The sequence below is a fragment of the Lampris incognitus genome, chromosome 14, assembly GCF_029633865.1.
Source record: "Lampris incognitus isolate fLamInc1 chromosome 14, fLamInc1.hap2, whole genome shotgun sequence".
Classification (NCBI taxonomy): domain Eukaryota; kingdom Metazoa; phylum Chordata; class Actinopteri; order Lampriformes; family Lampridae; genus Lampris; species Lampris incognitus.
The window spans coordinates 38987615-39004585 of NC_079224.1; the positions used below are offsets into that span (position 1 = coordinate 38987615).

General features: G+C 45.7%; 1 protein-coding gene across 2 annotated transcripts; it reads left to right on the forward strand.

Annotated features, from left to right (window-relative positions):
* Nucleotides 1-390: 390 nt before the first annotated feature.
* slc25a42 (solute carrier family 25 member 42) lies at nt 391-14625 on the forward strand. 2 transcript variants are annotated; one of them, XM_056292917.1, is made up of 9 exons: nt 391-697; nt 3354-3378; nt 4051-4205; nt 5146-5257; nt 5488-5513; nt 5768-5934; nt 6176-6292; nt 9112-9263; nt 9376-14625. In XM_056292917.1, exons 3-9 carry the CDS (start codon nt 4125-4127, stop codon nt 9699-9701), a joined length of 981 nt encoding a protein of 326 aa, XP_056148892.1. In that variant the 5' UTR covers nt 391-697; nt 3354-3378; nt 4051-4124; the 3' UTR covers nt 9702-14625. The 2 variants fall into 2 exon arrangements, with proteins under 2 accessions (XP_056148892.1, XP_056148891.1); XM_056292916.1 differs by lacking the exon at nt 3354-3378.
* Nucleotides 14626-16971: the final 2346 nt, after the last annotated feature.

Genomic DNA, 16971 nt, shown 5'->3' on the forward strand with positions numbered 1-16971 from the left:
TTAATATTATCCTAGCGTCGCGTTTCTCTCTTTCTGTTTCGTCTGGGCGCCTCACGCCGTGACGTTTTCCATTATGAGAACTAAAACTCGTTTTTGGTGCCTCCGCCTCGCTACGGTAACACACCAGTTGTCGCAGTAAGACAGTGTGGCGGTATTTGTTGCGTTTAATTTTGTGTGGGAGAATGTTAAAAAAAACAACAACAACCCCCAGTTAAAACCACAGTAGTACGCCATCGAATCCCGTCTCCCGCTCACGCCCCCTCTGACTGACCTATCCCACCGCGCCCACCCGGACACGGACTCCATTTCCCACAATGCACTCCTGCTCGCCCTTGTCGGGTTAGCGACCGCAGCCTCGGTGACAGCGGGCTGGTTACGACACATAGATAACGGCGTGGACGTTACGACTCACCCGAAGTCGCTGCCGGGGCAGTGAATCCGAGAAGTGTGCGGGAGACGGGGGTTCTCCGGTTCGAGAGGAACCGGTAATGACATTTAAATGTGCCGCTAGTTGTTTCGGGAGCCACAACGCGATATCAGCGAAGAGATACAAGCGCCCTGCCGTTAGCTAACCTGGTCGGCTCGGCAGCAGGGGTCCGTTAGCCTCGCTAGCGACTCCAGATAACACCCAGTCAGAGAGACGCTATTCAAACTGTTAAGTGGTTGAAATCGGCGAGTGGTGTCAGAAATCTCCAAGGTAAGGGATCGGGGGGGAGGGGGTTACTTTTCTTCCAGGTTTAATTGGAATATTGTAGTATGCCATGTTATGGTAACCAGAGGACTAGAAGCCAGTGAGTTTAAAAAAAAAAAGAAAAAAGAAGGCGAAATTTAAGGGGGGGGGGGGAGAGGGGGGGAAACAGATCTAAAACTGAAAGGCTTGTTTGGTCGATTGGTGTTGACACAAGGGTCATGTTAAGACTTGATGTTGCAAGGATGTGACTAAATCCTGGCTATGGTCATATGTACACTGCTCAAAAAAATAAAGGGAACACATAAGCAATGCAATGTAGCTCCAAGTCAATCACACTTTTTAGATATCAACCTGTCCAGTTAGGAAGCAACACTGATTTGTGAATCAATTTCACCTGTTGGCAAATTGTCTAATTTCCACCTGGTGGAAATTAGCCAATTTGCAAGACAACCCCTATAAAAGGAATGGATTTGCAGGTGGTGGCCACAGACCATTTGCCTGTCCTCATCTTTTCTGGCCGATCTTTGGTTAGTTTTTCATTTTGCTAGTGCCCTCACCACTAGAGGTGGCATGAGGCGGTATCTGCAACCTACAGAAGTTGCTCAGGTAGTGCAGCTCATCCAGGATGGCACATCAGTGCGTGCTGTGGCAAGAAGATTTGATGTGTCTCCCAGCACAGTGTCCAGAGCATGGAGGAGGTACCAGGAGACAGGCCAGTACACCAGGAGACGTGGAGGGGGCCGCAGGAGGGCAACAACCCCGCAGCAGGACCGTTATCTGGTCCTTTGTGCAAGGAGGAACAGGAGGAGCACTGCCGGAGCCCTACAAAACGACCTTCAACAGGCCACTAATGTGCAGGTTTCTGCTCAAACAGTGAGAAACAGAATGCATGAGGATGGTATGAGGGCCCGACGTCCACAATTGGGGCCTGTGCTCACAGCCCAACACCGTGCAGCCCGATTGACCTTTGCCAGAGAACATCTTGGTTGGCAGATTCGCCATTGGCGCCCTGTGCTCTTCACAGATGAGAGCAGGTTCACACTGAACACATGTGACAGACGTGAGAGAGTCTGGAGACGCTGTGGAGAACGTTCTGCTGCCTGCAACATCCTCCAGCATGACCGGTTTGGCGGTGGGTCAGTGATGGTCTGGGGAGGCATATCCTTGGAGGGCCGCACAGACCTCTACGTGCTCGCCAGAGGTACCATGACTGCCATTAGGTACCGGGATGAGATCCTCAGACCCATTGTCAGACCATATGCTGGTGCAGTGGGCCCTGGGTTCCTGCTCATGCATGACAATGCTCGTCCTCATGTGGTCAGAGTGTGTCAGCAGTTCCTGTATGTCGAGGGTATTGATGCTATGGACTGGCCTGCACGTTCCCCAGACCTGAATCCAATCAAGCACCTCTGGGACATCATGTCTCGTACCATCCGCCAACGCGATGTCGCACCACAGACTGTCCAGGAGTTGACCGATGCCCTGATCCAGGTCTGGGAGGAGATCCCTCAGGAGACCATCCGTCGTCTCATCAGGAGCATGCCCAGACGTTGTAGGGAGTGCATACAGGCACATGGAGGCCACACACACTGCTGAGCCTCATTTTGAATCGTCTTGAAGAATTTCCACAGAAGTTGGGTCAGCCTATGTTCTCATTTTCCACTTTGATTTTGAGTATGATTCTTAATCCAGACCTTAATGGACTAATGATTTTGATTTCCATTGATCATTCTTAGGTTATTTTGTTCTAAACACATTCCTCTGTCTAATAAATAAAGATTTTCAGCTGAAATATTTCCTTCATCGAGGTCTATATTGTGTTTCTAGGTGTTCCCTTTATTTTTTTGAGCAGTGTATATTATTGTAAACCAATCCTCCTAAATAATTACGCCAACATGACTTTGAAAATAGTAGGTCAGACCACCCAGGCTGATTTGGTGCACTGCATTTTTAGCAGTAGTAACTAATAATGTATTTATTGACATCATGTACTAGGCGATGCCACAAAGAGAAGAAAGAAGAAGAAAAAAAACAAAAAAACAATTCAGACATCTCTGATGAAAGGCAGTACTAAGTCGAGTCATTTTTCATGGCAGGAGCTGATCAGGCGATCTTTTGTGCCATCACAACTAATATATATTGACTGGTCTATTTTTACAATGCTTTGTGTGAAGTGGACACATGATACTGACGTGACGCTGTGGTAATTACAAATGAGGTGAATCTTCATTTGGTCCCCAACTGAAATCCATGGGCACCAAAGGAGCTTAATGACAAAGATCAAGAACTGTAAAAGGATAGGCATGCGGGGGGAGGTTCGGTGGAAAGTGTTGAAAGGAGTGAAGAGAGCTGTGAGTGAAGAGGCGGGCTGAAATAAGGGCAGAGGAGCTCGAGTGTTAAGTTTTTTTGTTCCACTACCTGGCTCGGATCCCTGTTGAAGGGATGCCAGATTTAGTTGCCCATGACTACCCAGCTTTTCAGAAGCCCCTCTGTTTGCACCCTTGTCTCATCACACTCTATCTAGCTTTACGTTTCGCCTCACTGTAAGAAAAGGTACTTCGACCTGGTGTTTAAGAATAGGTGATTCTGGATAATAATGATTAGCTCACGGAAAAACATCCTTGTTGCAAGTGAGATGTCTGCTCAAGATCCTCTCACACAGATATCACCGAGTCTTTACTGATTGGGTAAGTAGGCTTTCCTGGTTTTTCAAAGTTGTTATTAATATTTTAGAGTTTTCTGTGCTGGTTTGCGTGTGTGAGTACATTTGAGATGGAGAGACACGTTATGGAAATGAAAGGATAAAGCATAAAGAATTTTGTGCTTGGGATTTTCCTGACTGCTTGGACAGACACCCTTCACCCAGAAGTCTCCATCTTTGTCAGCTTAGGGATAGATATGCTGTGGGTAACATAGCTCCACTTTGCTCAGTGCCTTTTTATAGCCTTGACGGGTGTGCCATTTGCACAGGAGTCACTAGACTATCTAGAAAACCACTTGTCCTAAGTTTTATGTTTTTATTGAACATTTTCTTCATAAAAAACAATACACCATTGCTGTCAGTTTTATGCTTTCAAGTGCTTCCTGTCAGGACACACTTGGACCCAACGCAGAATGGAAACCATTGTTTAAGTGGAAAGTTTCCCTCGTTGCTAATCACAGGGATCGACTCAGATGGTTATACACTGTAAATTACATGGCTTCCTCTGAATTCAAACTAAGTCATCTTTATTTATTGACATTTTTTAGATGCCAATTTGGCAACATTTTTCATCCAGTCATATTTTTCATCTAATACGAGGCAACTAATCCTGCTCTGCACGCTTTATCCTTTTACCTCCTTATTCTTAAACTCACAGCACCTGACGTTGTTGCCTCCTCGTGGCTGGACTACATGAGCAGCATCGGCGGCACCTGTGTGTAGACCTCGGGAATGGGGAATGGAGTCCAGCAGCACCAGGCAGCACTCGCACAGAGAGAAGTGCAGCCTAGGGCCTCCTCCGGTGAATCAGAGGTAAATAGCCAAGCCAGAGCCGATCGATATAATCCCCCTTTTCCTCCCACTCTTACGTGTCGAGCTGCTTAACACACTTACAATTTTCAGGAAGCCCTCATTTAGATTTCGACGGTATATTGACTAGCCTAACTGCTGCCCTGTAATTTTGCGTTGAACATGCAAATGGGAAGTTGTGTCCTCTTGGAAATTGAAGAGCTCATGCAATGGCTGCAATTTTGTCTTTAACGTTTTCCTTCTTGTGGAGTTCAATGCATCAGCCCTCATTATCAAGGCATCCCCATCCTCTAATGGTGGGTCTGTGCTGTAAAGAGGAGTTGTTTGATGATGTCTTGCTCTTGCCCCCTGTAGATGTTTCCATCAGTGGGCTATTGTTACCAGCACTGTATGCGTTATTCCGGCAAACTGGTCGCTTTGTGAGACATCCTAAGACAGGGACAGGGACAGTGTGCGTGTGGCTATTTGTATGCATTAGAGAGAGGAAATGTGTCGTGCTAGACCGCTTCACAGCTTCCTCTGTGTCGCTTGTCTGCTGTTACCTAAACAGTCTCAGTCAGGAATGACCCCTGAGTCGCTGGTTGCTGCAATCATTTCTGGGCCCATTTCTGAGTTATTCTGCCTGAGTTGGTTGGGCAGATGCCATCCATTTGTCTTATGTGGCCTAGTTTAATGATCAACTGTAACTCAAACACAGCTGGGGTCATGAAAGGCACCAGCGGATCATGGCAATCTTTAAGGTTAGCGGTTCATTGGGTATTTTTTTACTTTTTTTTTTTGTAGTGTCAGGGTTGTTTTGAATCTGGTATACGGGTTTAGTATACCAGATTCAGATTCAGTATACTGTTGTTTAACTTAATGATGTCCCTGGGTTATGCTTTTTTTGTTGTTGATTACCAGTTACCAGTTGGTTCAGAATGCCCTTGTCTCTCTCTGTGTGCAGGGCCTAAAACAGACCCGGTCGGTTCTCAACTCACTCCTCTCTGGGGCTTTAGCAGGAGCTGTGGCAAAGACAGCTGTAGCCCCATTGGATAGAACCAAAATCATATTCCAAGGCAAGTGACAAAAGAGTGACACAGGATCCTTTATATTTTAGTTCCCCTGTAAGGGCAGTAAATCTTGGCATAGCCTGCACAGTCTGAATATTTGGAGGCTTAGCTGATTGTAGTACAAAAACAGAACTTGCAAACATGAGTCAATAGTTGCTGAGTAGCACATTATTGTTTGGAACACTCTGTTTTGTTGCCCTTTGACCTCATTGTTTTTATTGGGTTTTTATTTTCAGTGTCCTCAGCGAGATTCTCTGCCAAGGTAGGTTTGCTCTGATAGACATTACACATTTCTCAAGGGTTGTTTGGTGATAAAATCACCTCTACAGGGGTGTGGGAGTTGTCTGTTAGAAGCATAAGCAAAAAATGTGTAAATGTTTTCCCAACCAAATTTAAAACCAGTGAATCAACTATTGGATTATGTATTCAGTTTAATGCTTAAGAGGGAGATTTCTCATTGTGTGTGTGTGTGCGTGTGTGCGTGCGTGTGTGCCCTTGCAAATACTGCATGTCCAGGAGGCCTACAGGTTGATCTACCGTACCTACCTAAAGGATGGCTTCTTCAGCTTGTGGAGGGGAAACTCTGCTACCATGGTTCGAGTCATTCCCTATGCTGCTATTCAGTTCTGTGCCCATGAGCAATACAAGAGACTGCTAGGAGGCTACTATGGCTTCCAGGGGAAGTGAGTAGCTGTTGGTTTTATTACTTACCACTGGTTAAGAGTAATGTCCTGAGGTTTCATTCAAAATCCTCCTTCAAAAGCGGCGCCTTAAGTGTCCTTTATGATTGGGTTAACGATTTACAGACCAATATGGTTCAAAAAACGTTTACTATAATTCCAAGATGTCCTTGACACGGAGCAATTAAAATATACAAGATAAATTAGGTGAAGAAGCTCTTTGTGTCCTTGCCTTTTGCCGCAGAGCCCTGCCTCCGTTTCCAAGGTTACTGGCCGGCTCCATGGCTGGTACCACGGCAGCCATGCTGACCTACCCTCTGGACATGGTGCGGGCGAGAATGGCCGTCACACCCAAGGAGATGTAAGATGATCCTCTTGTGTTTATACACGACCACTGATGATTATTAGTTCAAACTCAGACCAGGACAATCACGGACTGAGAATAATCATTTTAAGATACCGACTCCTAAAGTTACTGAAATGATGGTTGCCCGTAGTGTGAAAATTGAAGTGTCAAACTGCAGAAAATAAAGTAAAAATTCTAAGTTTGTGATTGAAGTCAGGTTCTGCACATGGTTTTTGCTTTTGTAGTTTCACAGTTGGGCCCCTCTGGTGCTTCAGCAGCTTATAGTTTAAGCACCGCTCATGTCATAAGCAACCTTTTTGCATTGTTGAAAGCAAAATAACCAGTGACCACTTTGGCAGCAAGAAAGGTCAAAGAATTTAAACCTACAACCCTGAAGACTGTTGTTTAACTTACTGACCCGGCACCTATGGTAGTATTGACTGAGTCTGTACTTGACCCCTCTAAATCCCCGGTATCCATTTGAAATTAAACAGAGTTGTCGGTACTGTTGTGCCAGCACCTTTACTCTATTTTTAGTTATTGATGTTGAATTATAGGGTGGGACGATATGAAAATTTCATGTCACGATTATCCTGGTCAAAATAATTGCGATTCACGATATTATCCCAATAATCATCAAAATATGCTTAAAGCTTTTTAAAATAGCACTAAAACATACTGGAATCAACTTACCTGACATTTTGTTAATAAACAAGTATTTTTATTGCATCACAGACAGGACACATCTTTTTGGCCAGACCGGCCAGCAGGGCCAGCCCTACAAACGCATATGTTCCTGACTAACAGACTTGAGTGACTGTAGTTAGAGTGACTGAGTGATCAGTTTGACACGATTGGGCTGCTGAATCAGGTGACCAACGATGGTTCCAGCCAGCGGCGACCAATGATGTCACTGAAGTTACGCAATTGGTTGGCCGATCAACGACGTGGCTAATTAACGCGGAAGTGGGAGTTTCCCTGTTGGCCGTGAACCAGCGCAGCGGTACGCACACTAGCTAGCGAGCGTAATGTATTGCTGCTTGTGGATACTGCTGAGACGTCTCACTGCAAAAAAGTCCAATTGACCTTTCGCAAAGTCCCGCCCCCCTTAGTTACTGTTGCTATGCCCGTCAAGCTTTTCAGAACTATCCAGGAAGTAGCCGGAAAACACCAAAACATGAAGGAAGAAATCAGCGCATTGTGTGGGTAAAAGTAACAGTAATAATACGTTAGCTGTATTAGCTATCAATAATAGCTAGTAGCAAGCTTAGCTCGGAGCAGACAGGTATTTTTGTTGATTTTGGATGGATTAAGCTAGCCATGGGGTCTGCTATACTGCCAAATCTATTGCCGACATTGCGCTTCTTGCGTTCTGAGTTTCTGGAAGGGAAAGAAAATTACACCCCCTCCAAACTTTTCAGATATCTAGTATCCGATTTGCAGATCCCATAGGCACACCGTTTCAGCATTTTGCTGTGTGTTTGAAAGCTTGACGGACCGTTGCTAAGGTAGGATTGGACAAGCACCGTTCTGGGGCGGTACTTTGCGAAAGGTCAATTCACAAACGCCAGCGCTAATAGCCACACGCAGTTAGAGTGGAATGATTAGCATCTTCAGAGGGTTGGTGGTAGCTGAAGTGCATTTATAAGGCGCGTCACACCCAGACTTTCCAGTGATCATGGCAGCAGTGATTGTAACCAGGTAATTATGTCATATAAAAAATAAACAAATTGGCATTATTTAACTGTATAAATAATCAGGGTTTGAAAGCTGCTGTCCAGTACAGCTGCTGTTCACGGAACCGATGTCCAAACAACGGTCCAAACAACCGTTTTCTAAAGGTAGTCGTGAGGTCCAGCCTTATACTGGGTTTTAACGAACGTCCTTTTTTAAGTGGAAAAACTAAACAAGGACCGAAGACTCTCGCCAACACCCATCAGGTAATCACAATCACAACTTGCTCTCCTATGGCCAGCAAAACCTCTTCCACCGCCACGCTGGGGTCCAGTGGGACGATCCGGATCCCATAATGGATGGACGTGAAGTAGCGTCTCGGAGGAAGCCATTCCTTTGCAAAACAACCAGCAAAAAAAAAAAAAAAAACGGCAGGACAGTCACCCATCAGCCAACAAACAGAAGAAACACCTGCTCATGCAGGAAGGACAGATGGAGAAAAGGGAGGAAAAATAACACCGAAGTTAGAAATACTGCACCGTCCAAACTCCGCGGCACATACCCGATCTGTCAGCGCATGTGTGAGCGTAAATTGTTTACGGTACGTAACTCCCAGCATGCCGAGCAGAGAGACAGCGAAGCTAGACAGCTTTTCCAAGTCACTCGTGGGGATATTTACCATTATCCCGATAATGGAAATTCACCACGATACACTTCGCGAGTGTTTTTTAACCGCGATCCACGATAAAATCATGTTTTGTCCCATCCCTATAGGTAAAGGTCTACTGTGAGCTTGGTCTGGTCAACAGCTTCACTTCTTCAAGCTAGCCACTGCTTACCTTATTCATCTGCGCTTGACTGTGATGGTGAAGATGTAGAACGATATGCGCCATTTCATATTTCTCTGGAAAGTCTCATCTGACAGTAACCATTGAAATGAGCTGCTAAATAAGTGTTCCTAATTTAAATATCTGCGGTAGAAAGTATTAAAGTATTGAAAAGGACATTTGTTTGCAGGTAGGTCTTCAGGTTTGTAGCCTTAAGACATGTCAGGTTTATGCTACGTGTTAAGAGTTATTGATTTTTGTTCTTGTGCAACAATATAAATGACCAATACCTCATTCACACTCCTCTTTTTTCCTGGTCTCCGTTCTGTCCAGGTACAGTAACATCCTGCATGTGTTTGTACGGATCTCTCGAGAAGAGGGCTTGAAGACTTTGTATCGAGGGTTCACCCCCACCATCCTGGGTGTTATGCCCTACGCTGGTCTCAGCTTCTTCACCTATGAAACACTGAAAAAGCTGCATGCAGGTATTGCTCTAGTAGCCTCTAAGTTCAGCTTCGTCCTGTCCAGTCATTTGTCCCTTCATATTCCACATGCAAACATACCATGATTGCTGAATTTACTCCTTCTTCCTCCTAGAGCGAAGTGGTCGTCCACAGCCCTACTCATATGAGCGCCTGGCCTTTGGAGCCTGTGCCGGCCTCCTTGGCCAATCGGCCTCATACCCTCTGGACGTGGTACGGCGCCGCATGCAAACCGCGGGGGTCACAGGTCACACATATGGCACCATCTTTGGCACCATGCGGGAAATCATGGCTGAGGAGGGAGTGATCCGCGGACTTTACAAAGGTCTCAGTATGAACTGGGTCAAGGGGCCCATTGCGGTGGGAATAAGCTTCACAACCTTTGACCTCACTCAGATCCTGCTGAGGAAGCTGCAGCAGATGGGCTATGCAGTTCGATAACAACCAGAGAGAGACGAGGGAGAGCAGGACATCAGCGACAAGCTTCATGGGTCCTCCGAGAAAGTAAAAGGATTGAGGGTGCAACGCGAGCATAGCCAAGGAGCTGAAAGCCAAGTGTGTTACCACTTGGCTTCTGTGTGTTGGCTCAGGATGCGTGGGCAGTGTTAATGTACACCGATCAGCCAAAACATTAAAACCCTCTGCCTAATATCATGCAGGTCCCCCTCGAGCCACCAAAACAGCTTTGACCTGTCGACGCATGGGCTCCACAAGACCTCTGAAGGTGTCCTCTGGTATCTGGCACCAAAACGTTAGCAGCAGATCCTTTAAGTCCTGTAAGTTGCAAGGTGGGACCTTCATGGATTGGACTTTTTTCCAGCACATCCCATAGGTGCTCGATTGGATTGAGATCTGGGGAATTTGGAGGCCAAGGCAACACCGTGAACTCTTTGTCTTGTTCCTCAAACCATTCCTGAAAAATGTTTGAAGTGTGGCAGGGCGCATTATCCTGCTGAAAGAGACCACTGCCATCCGTTGCCATGAAGGGGTGTACTTAGACTGCAACACTGTTTAGATAGGTGGTACATGTCAAAGTAACATCCATATGAATGCCAGGACCCAAGGTATCGCAGCAGAACATTAACCAGAGCATCACACTGGCTCTGCCGGCTTGCCTTCTTCCCATAGTGCATCCTGGTGGCATCTCTTCCCCAGGTAAACAACGCACACGCACCTGGTCATCTACATGGTGTAAAAGAAAACATGATTCATCAGACCAGGCCACCTGCTTCCATTGCTCCATGGTCCAGTTCTGACACTCATGAGCACTCTGACATCATGGGCACCAGTCTGCGGCTATGTAGCCCCATACGCAGCAAGCTGTGATGCACAGTGTGCTCTGACACCTGTTGATCATTGCCAGCATGAACTTTTTCAGGAGTTTGAGCTACAGTAGCTTTTCTGTGGGATCAGAACTAGCTTTCGATCCCCACACGCGTCGATGAGCCTTGGGCGCCCATGACCCTGTCGCCGATTCACCGGTTGTCCTTCCTTGGATCACTTTTGGTAGTTACTGACCACTGCATACCAGGAACACCCCACAAGACCTGCTGTTTTGGAGATGTTCTGACCCAGTCGTCTAGCCATCACAATTTCACCCTTGTCAAAGTCACGCAGATCCTTACACTTGCCTACTTTTCCTGCTTCCAACACATCAACTTCAGGAATTGACTGAGAAAGATACTTTATTGATCCCCATAGGGAAATTCTGCTCTGCATTTAACCCATCCTAGCTGTGTAGCTTAGAGCAGTGGGCAGCTGCTGTGCAGCACCTGGGGACCAACTCCAGTTTGTCTTGCCATGCCTCTGTCAGGGGCACAGACAGGAGCACTTACCCTAACATGTGTGTATCTTTTTGATGGTGGGGGAAACCGGAGCACCCAGAGAAAACCCACCGCAGACATAGGAGAACATGCAAACTCTGCACAGAGGACGACCTGGGACGACCCCCAAGGTTGGACTGTTCACTTGCTGCCTAATATATCCCACCCCTTGACGGGTGCCATTGTAACGAGATAACCAACGTTATTCTCTTCACCTGTCAGCGGTTTTAATGTTTTTTGGCTGATCGGTGTAATTTCCTGCGTAATGTTTGTGTGTGGGGCCACACAGACCCGGTGTACCTGAGTTGTGGCGGATGGTACAAAATACCCTGTACACACTGTCCTCATGTACAGTCAAGTGCAATATGCTCAGTGAGTTGATGTGTGTGTTTGCTTGTATGTTGTTTGCACATAAAGGACAACGAAGCTGCCGCTGTGTACCCCAAGACCTGTACGGTTGGAGGTTCACACGGGACTCCCCTTTGCCTTTAGGGGGTCTGCCCAAAGCAGACACTTTACCCACTCAGCATAGATTGCCAATCTCCTATTGACTTCTAACATGCGTTTGATGTGGTTTGTCAGACTGAAATATGTCCCTTTGATATATAATTCTGTGTTTGATTTTGTTTTAAGGAATTATACCAAAGGATGTCTAGATGTGTATTTGTAGAAAGATTACCTTGGCAAAGCTGATAATATGACTTGTGATGGTGTTTTTACAACCACACAAGTTCTTCGAGTAATGACATTATGGCAAAAATCCAACCCAAAGCAGAATTAGTGCAATTCCTGTGATATTCGACAATTTAATTGATATCTGTGATTTAAAAAAAAGTTCCTAAAATCAAAGAATCAAAGCCTTACCATGAGACTAAACTGCTAGCTGCTGCAGTGTCTGCGAATTAGACTCCCTTAGTGGACTCATTCAGTGTTGTTGATATGGACCGTTTTTTTGGAGGGATTTTTCCCCCCTGTTAACCTCCAGTGCCAACAGAAATGAAGTGTAATGCGTGCCCACATTACCTTGAATGACCCCTGGCTACCATCCCATCCTTTTGTCCATCAGTTTGGTCTCACGTGTACTGCCAATCTGAGAAATTAGAATAGAGCTTTATTTGTCATTTTACAATTATAACGACATTTGAAATTTGGGCATTTTCTCTTTTGATGGCTCCATTGCAAAGTCATACCTCTTCTGTTTCTAGTTTTGTGAGAGACCTGTTGATGTACAGATTTTGACTGGTCATGATTGCAGGACTAACCTGTTCAACCTGCTCTGTTCCTTGTGGATTTTCCCTTTTTGGATATCCACAAAGAGACTCTGTAGCAGTAATGAGACTAACAGACTAACCTGACTGAAGATGTGCACTCATCCACTGATGGTCAACGCCAGTACTTGGCGTGCCATCATTCAACATGCTTAAATGTTGTTTCTCAATATCTCTGTTTAGTTCCGCACTTAATCACAACGTCTATAGAACTCTCACGTTGACATCTATGCATGGTATGACGGGGTGTCAGGTCCCATTTAGCGGTGTGGGGCAGATAGTGCGGCAACATGTCTGCTTTGACTGATGAGGGCCAGTGGCCTTGAATGACGTCCGCGGTGTCCATATTTAGACCACCACTTACTCAGGCTGGAAGGGTGCTGCACAGCCATGTGCAGTAGGGGGTAGTAGAGGTTCAGCACTGTCCCCATTCAGCCAGGCCATGTGGGTGACTTTGGTCCCAAATCAAACACAGGTACTGCCAGGGAGTTTTGCCCATTTGAAAAAAAGGGCGTTTCAGACTTGTCCGGCCCCGAGAGTCGAGCCTATGAGAGCTGATATGCCACTCTTTTATTTGCAGATGGCATTATTTTATTTATGTATTTTTTGACCTGTAATGTTTTCAGGTTCCGCTCAGCATTTTTAGAAACACTTTACGCCGATTTAGCTGTCCCCAACCTGCCTCTCTGACGTCATCGTTCTCCCATCCACCCCATGTCCACTTTGTGATGTCGTGATTGTATTCCTCCAACGTCCAGTGAAACAGGGTCAGTGTAGCGTTCTGATGACGCACACCCGAATGTTTTCTTTTTCAGGGCCATACTCATCCTCAGCGCAAGGTGTTTTAGTATGATGTACCTGTCCCTCGACAGCCAGCATATAGGGATCCCCACCCTCCACCACCCAACCCAACCCATCCCCCGTTGCTTTGCAGACTGCATCAACTCATGATGCTGTGGTACAGTCACACGGCTGAAGGTTTACACGAACCCCTGTCTGATTCAGGTTCATCTTGGTGTCCCGGTTCACCGTCCGTTTCTCATCCTTCACGCTTCCTTTTACCGGAAGGAAGGAAATATTTAGCTGATGTTGGATCAGTGTTTTAGTAGCTATTTGATGATGAACCTGTAGTGGTTTTGTGCAGCATGTTGGTCAGTGATGAATTGTATTTCAGCTTGACTGACTCTTAAGTGCCTAGTGAGCAAGAGTAATGCTTTTACTGTGAAATACTGTCACTAAACCTCTTGCAGGTTGCTGTTGTTGTGTCGCTCTTCACATATTCAAGAACGGTACATGACGGGTTCAAAGTTTGTTTTGACCTCTTATTGAATGTATTACTTCAGGTCCTGTACTCGTATGTGAATATTACACAGTTTCTTATCATACTGCCTTGCAAGTCGTCGGAGGTCCTCTCCAGGGTTGGATGACGGCGTGCGCGGCGGTTTCTGTCCGACCCCCGCCCGGCCGATCCCCCTGAGCCCCTCTTGGGGGATTCCACCGAAGACGACGCGTGCATATTCCTGAGCAGCATCGGCCGCAGCATGTAACGTGGCTCGCATACCGACGTGGATACCAGATGTGAGAATTACGACCACTGCCCAGTTGAAAACGTCTCCCGCTCCCATCCCCGTGTATTGCCCTCCTATAAGGTCAGAGAGGAGTTGGTGTGACACTTTAAAGGAACATTCTGAAGAATATTTACTCTTGGACGTTTGTTCACATAAGCGGGAACGTTGATATCTAGTCAGTCGTGAAGTGCACTAAGGTTCTTCAAGAAAAGTCACCTTTTAATACTACTGCTGTGAACAGTTTAACCGAGAACCGGAAAACCCAGACAATCAATACATGCCAATGTGCAAATCTTCCCCCCCCCCCTTGGGAAGGGTTTTTATTTGATTTGATTTTTTCTTTTTAAGTGAGGCTCTTTTTTTTGTGTGTGTCTAAAACCTTAAAGTGGATGAATTGGAAAGAATGCTTAAGACGATTCAATTGAAGCGATGCAAGTTCCAAAAAAAAACCTTTTTAAAATCCCTATTGTTCAGTTATTCTACAGATTTGCAGACACACTATTAATGTATTTGCATGTTTTAACAGAAAATTAATTTTTTTTTGCTGTGGTCTCAACACATTAACGGAAAAATACTTTTTCTAAAATTCTATTGATTTGTGCCAACAGAATGTGTACCTGCTAACACTACTATCTGTGTACAGTCTTTAGTGACGATGGTGTGTCATTAAGAGAGGAATCACCTGTTGTTGCATAAAGCTTGGTGTTGAAATTCATTCTGGCACCCCTGTTGTTATTTCACTTTCGCAGATGTCCCTGTCTGCATGTGTGGAGGTTTTCCTCATCTGAAGGATGGAGGTTGTCGTACATTGCACACATTGTATTTTCACGTTTTGGAAAGCGTAATGTGATTGTGAAGCTGCCTGACTTGAGTTGCGGTTTAGGGACATACACATATATTCTGACTTGACTGTGTCTTCTCGTGGAGCTACTGGCTATCTGGTATCGCATCTGTAATATCATTCATAAGCTGTAGGAATGACTGGTTATCCTCACCCAGGTTTCTGGCCTTAAAATACTTGTATGTGTCTGACTGAAATCATAAAAGGTCACTTGCACGACAACGTGCAGTACGTCAAGACGTCACAAGAGGGCGCAACATTACCAGAAACCCAGAGAACGCGCTCTTTCCTCCAACGGGTCGGTGGAAGAAACCTGCAGTCTGGTGCTCGGGTACCACCGTGCTGCCGGTTTTCTGTTCTGCCAGGCAGGTCATTACATTCACCTGCTGGGCTGTTGCTCCAGCCTCCAATCAGGGAGGTGTCAGACCTGCGACAACGGGCGAATGTAAGTGACAGCCTGGTAGAACAGAAACCCAGCAGTAGAACCACCAGTAGAACAGAATAGGATCACTTTATTCTTCCAAAGGGAACTTCATGTATAGTAGCCATTTCGAAGCATATAAACAAAATATGACCATGAATTATACTACTACTAATGTACCACTACTATTATAACTGCTAATATTACTACTACCACCGATATTGATATTACTACTACTGATAATATTGATAGTAATAATAATAATAATAATGTCCTCTTGTGCCAAGTGTGTGAAATTGTTCAGTTGGTGGGGATCTGTGTCAAACCCCCAAATTATCAGCACATGAGATTCAACGTCACTTCCTGTGTGTCACTGAATGTACCAATGCTAATTGCTAATATGTCAGTACTATCTCTGGTAGTGGCCCTCTTATAGTGTATTAGTAGTAATACAGACGGCCTGCAGGGGGCACTGCACCCTGCCACTGCAGCGAGGCTGGAGTTGGCTTGTGTCAACCTGTCATTAACATACAGTTTGAACGTGACCTTGACGGACCAGCTCAGACTCTCCGAAGTCCACAACGCAGCGGACCAGTCAAATCCGCCCACGGTCACAACAAAACTAAGTGGGGAAAATAGAACAAAGCGAATGGAGTGATTTTATTTTATTTTTTTAAACAAACAAACAGAAAAGAAAAAAAAACCGAACGTATTTTTGACCGCATTATTCTTTATACAGAAACAATATTTCGTTTTTTTTATTTTGAAACGGGTCCAACTTGGAACTGACTCGGTCTGCCGGTCTGCTGGAAATTAAAAAGAGTGAAGCGAGAGACCGGAAGAGGGACGGGTAAATCAACCGATCAGTCAATCAAACTTTATTCACGCGGCGCATTTCGCGCATTAAAACGCAACAATGCGACGCGCTGAGTGGCGGCGCACAGATTAAAAACGGAAGGTAATGGCAAAAGCAGACAGAGAACAAATGAACAAATAAAGAAACGCTGAACGAATGAGTATAACGGGTGAAGACGAGGCGTCAGAAAACGCGGTTGCTATAGATACTTGGCACGATGCCAGGTAGGGGGAAACGCCGATTTGCATTTATTGAAATGATGTCGCGCGCGCGCGCGCACACTGTGTGAAGCCACGACGCCCGAGCGTTTCTTCATAGAGCGGAGCTAAACGTGTTGCTACGCTAACAGGCTGAGCCCTCATACTGTAGTACAGGAGCCGATGAACTACCAGCGTCACTTTATCTCCACCTCCAGCCGACCGAGATGAGTTGCTGCTTCATCCCATTAGCGAGTAAAACAGATGGGGATGTTTGCTGTGGACGCATCCGATGAAAAAGCCCACGCCAAAATGATAAGTGGCCTGTTTAGCCGATTGACAGCTGCTGGAAAAGCTAGCTAAATCAGGCTGAACTGAAAATAAATAAATCTATACAGTCTTAATAAGATTAGGATTTTGGCGAAGCCATAAAGGCTTAACTTTGCATATGGGGAGGGGAGGAAATGTTCTCCTGATGTAAGCTTTCTGATATCTGCACAGAAAAAGGGAGGGATAAACAACAGAAAATAGAAGCGCAGTTCCTCAGAGTCGCTGACCGGCCTCCTGAGCACTTCCACCGAAAACTCGTCAACAGCCTGTAAATTAATTGTTCACCTGGGTTTGGTTGTGTGTGTGTGTGTGTGTGTGTGTGTGTGTGTGTGTGTGTGTGTGTGTGTGTGTGTGTGTGTGTGTGTGTGTGTGTGTGTGTGTGTGTGTGTGTGTGAATCTGTTTTGAG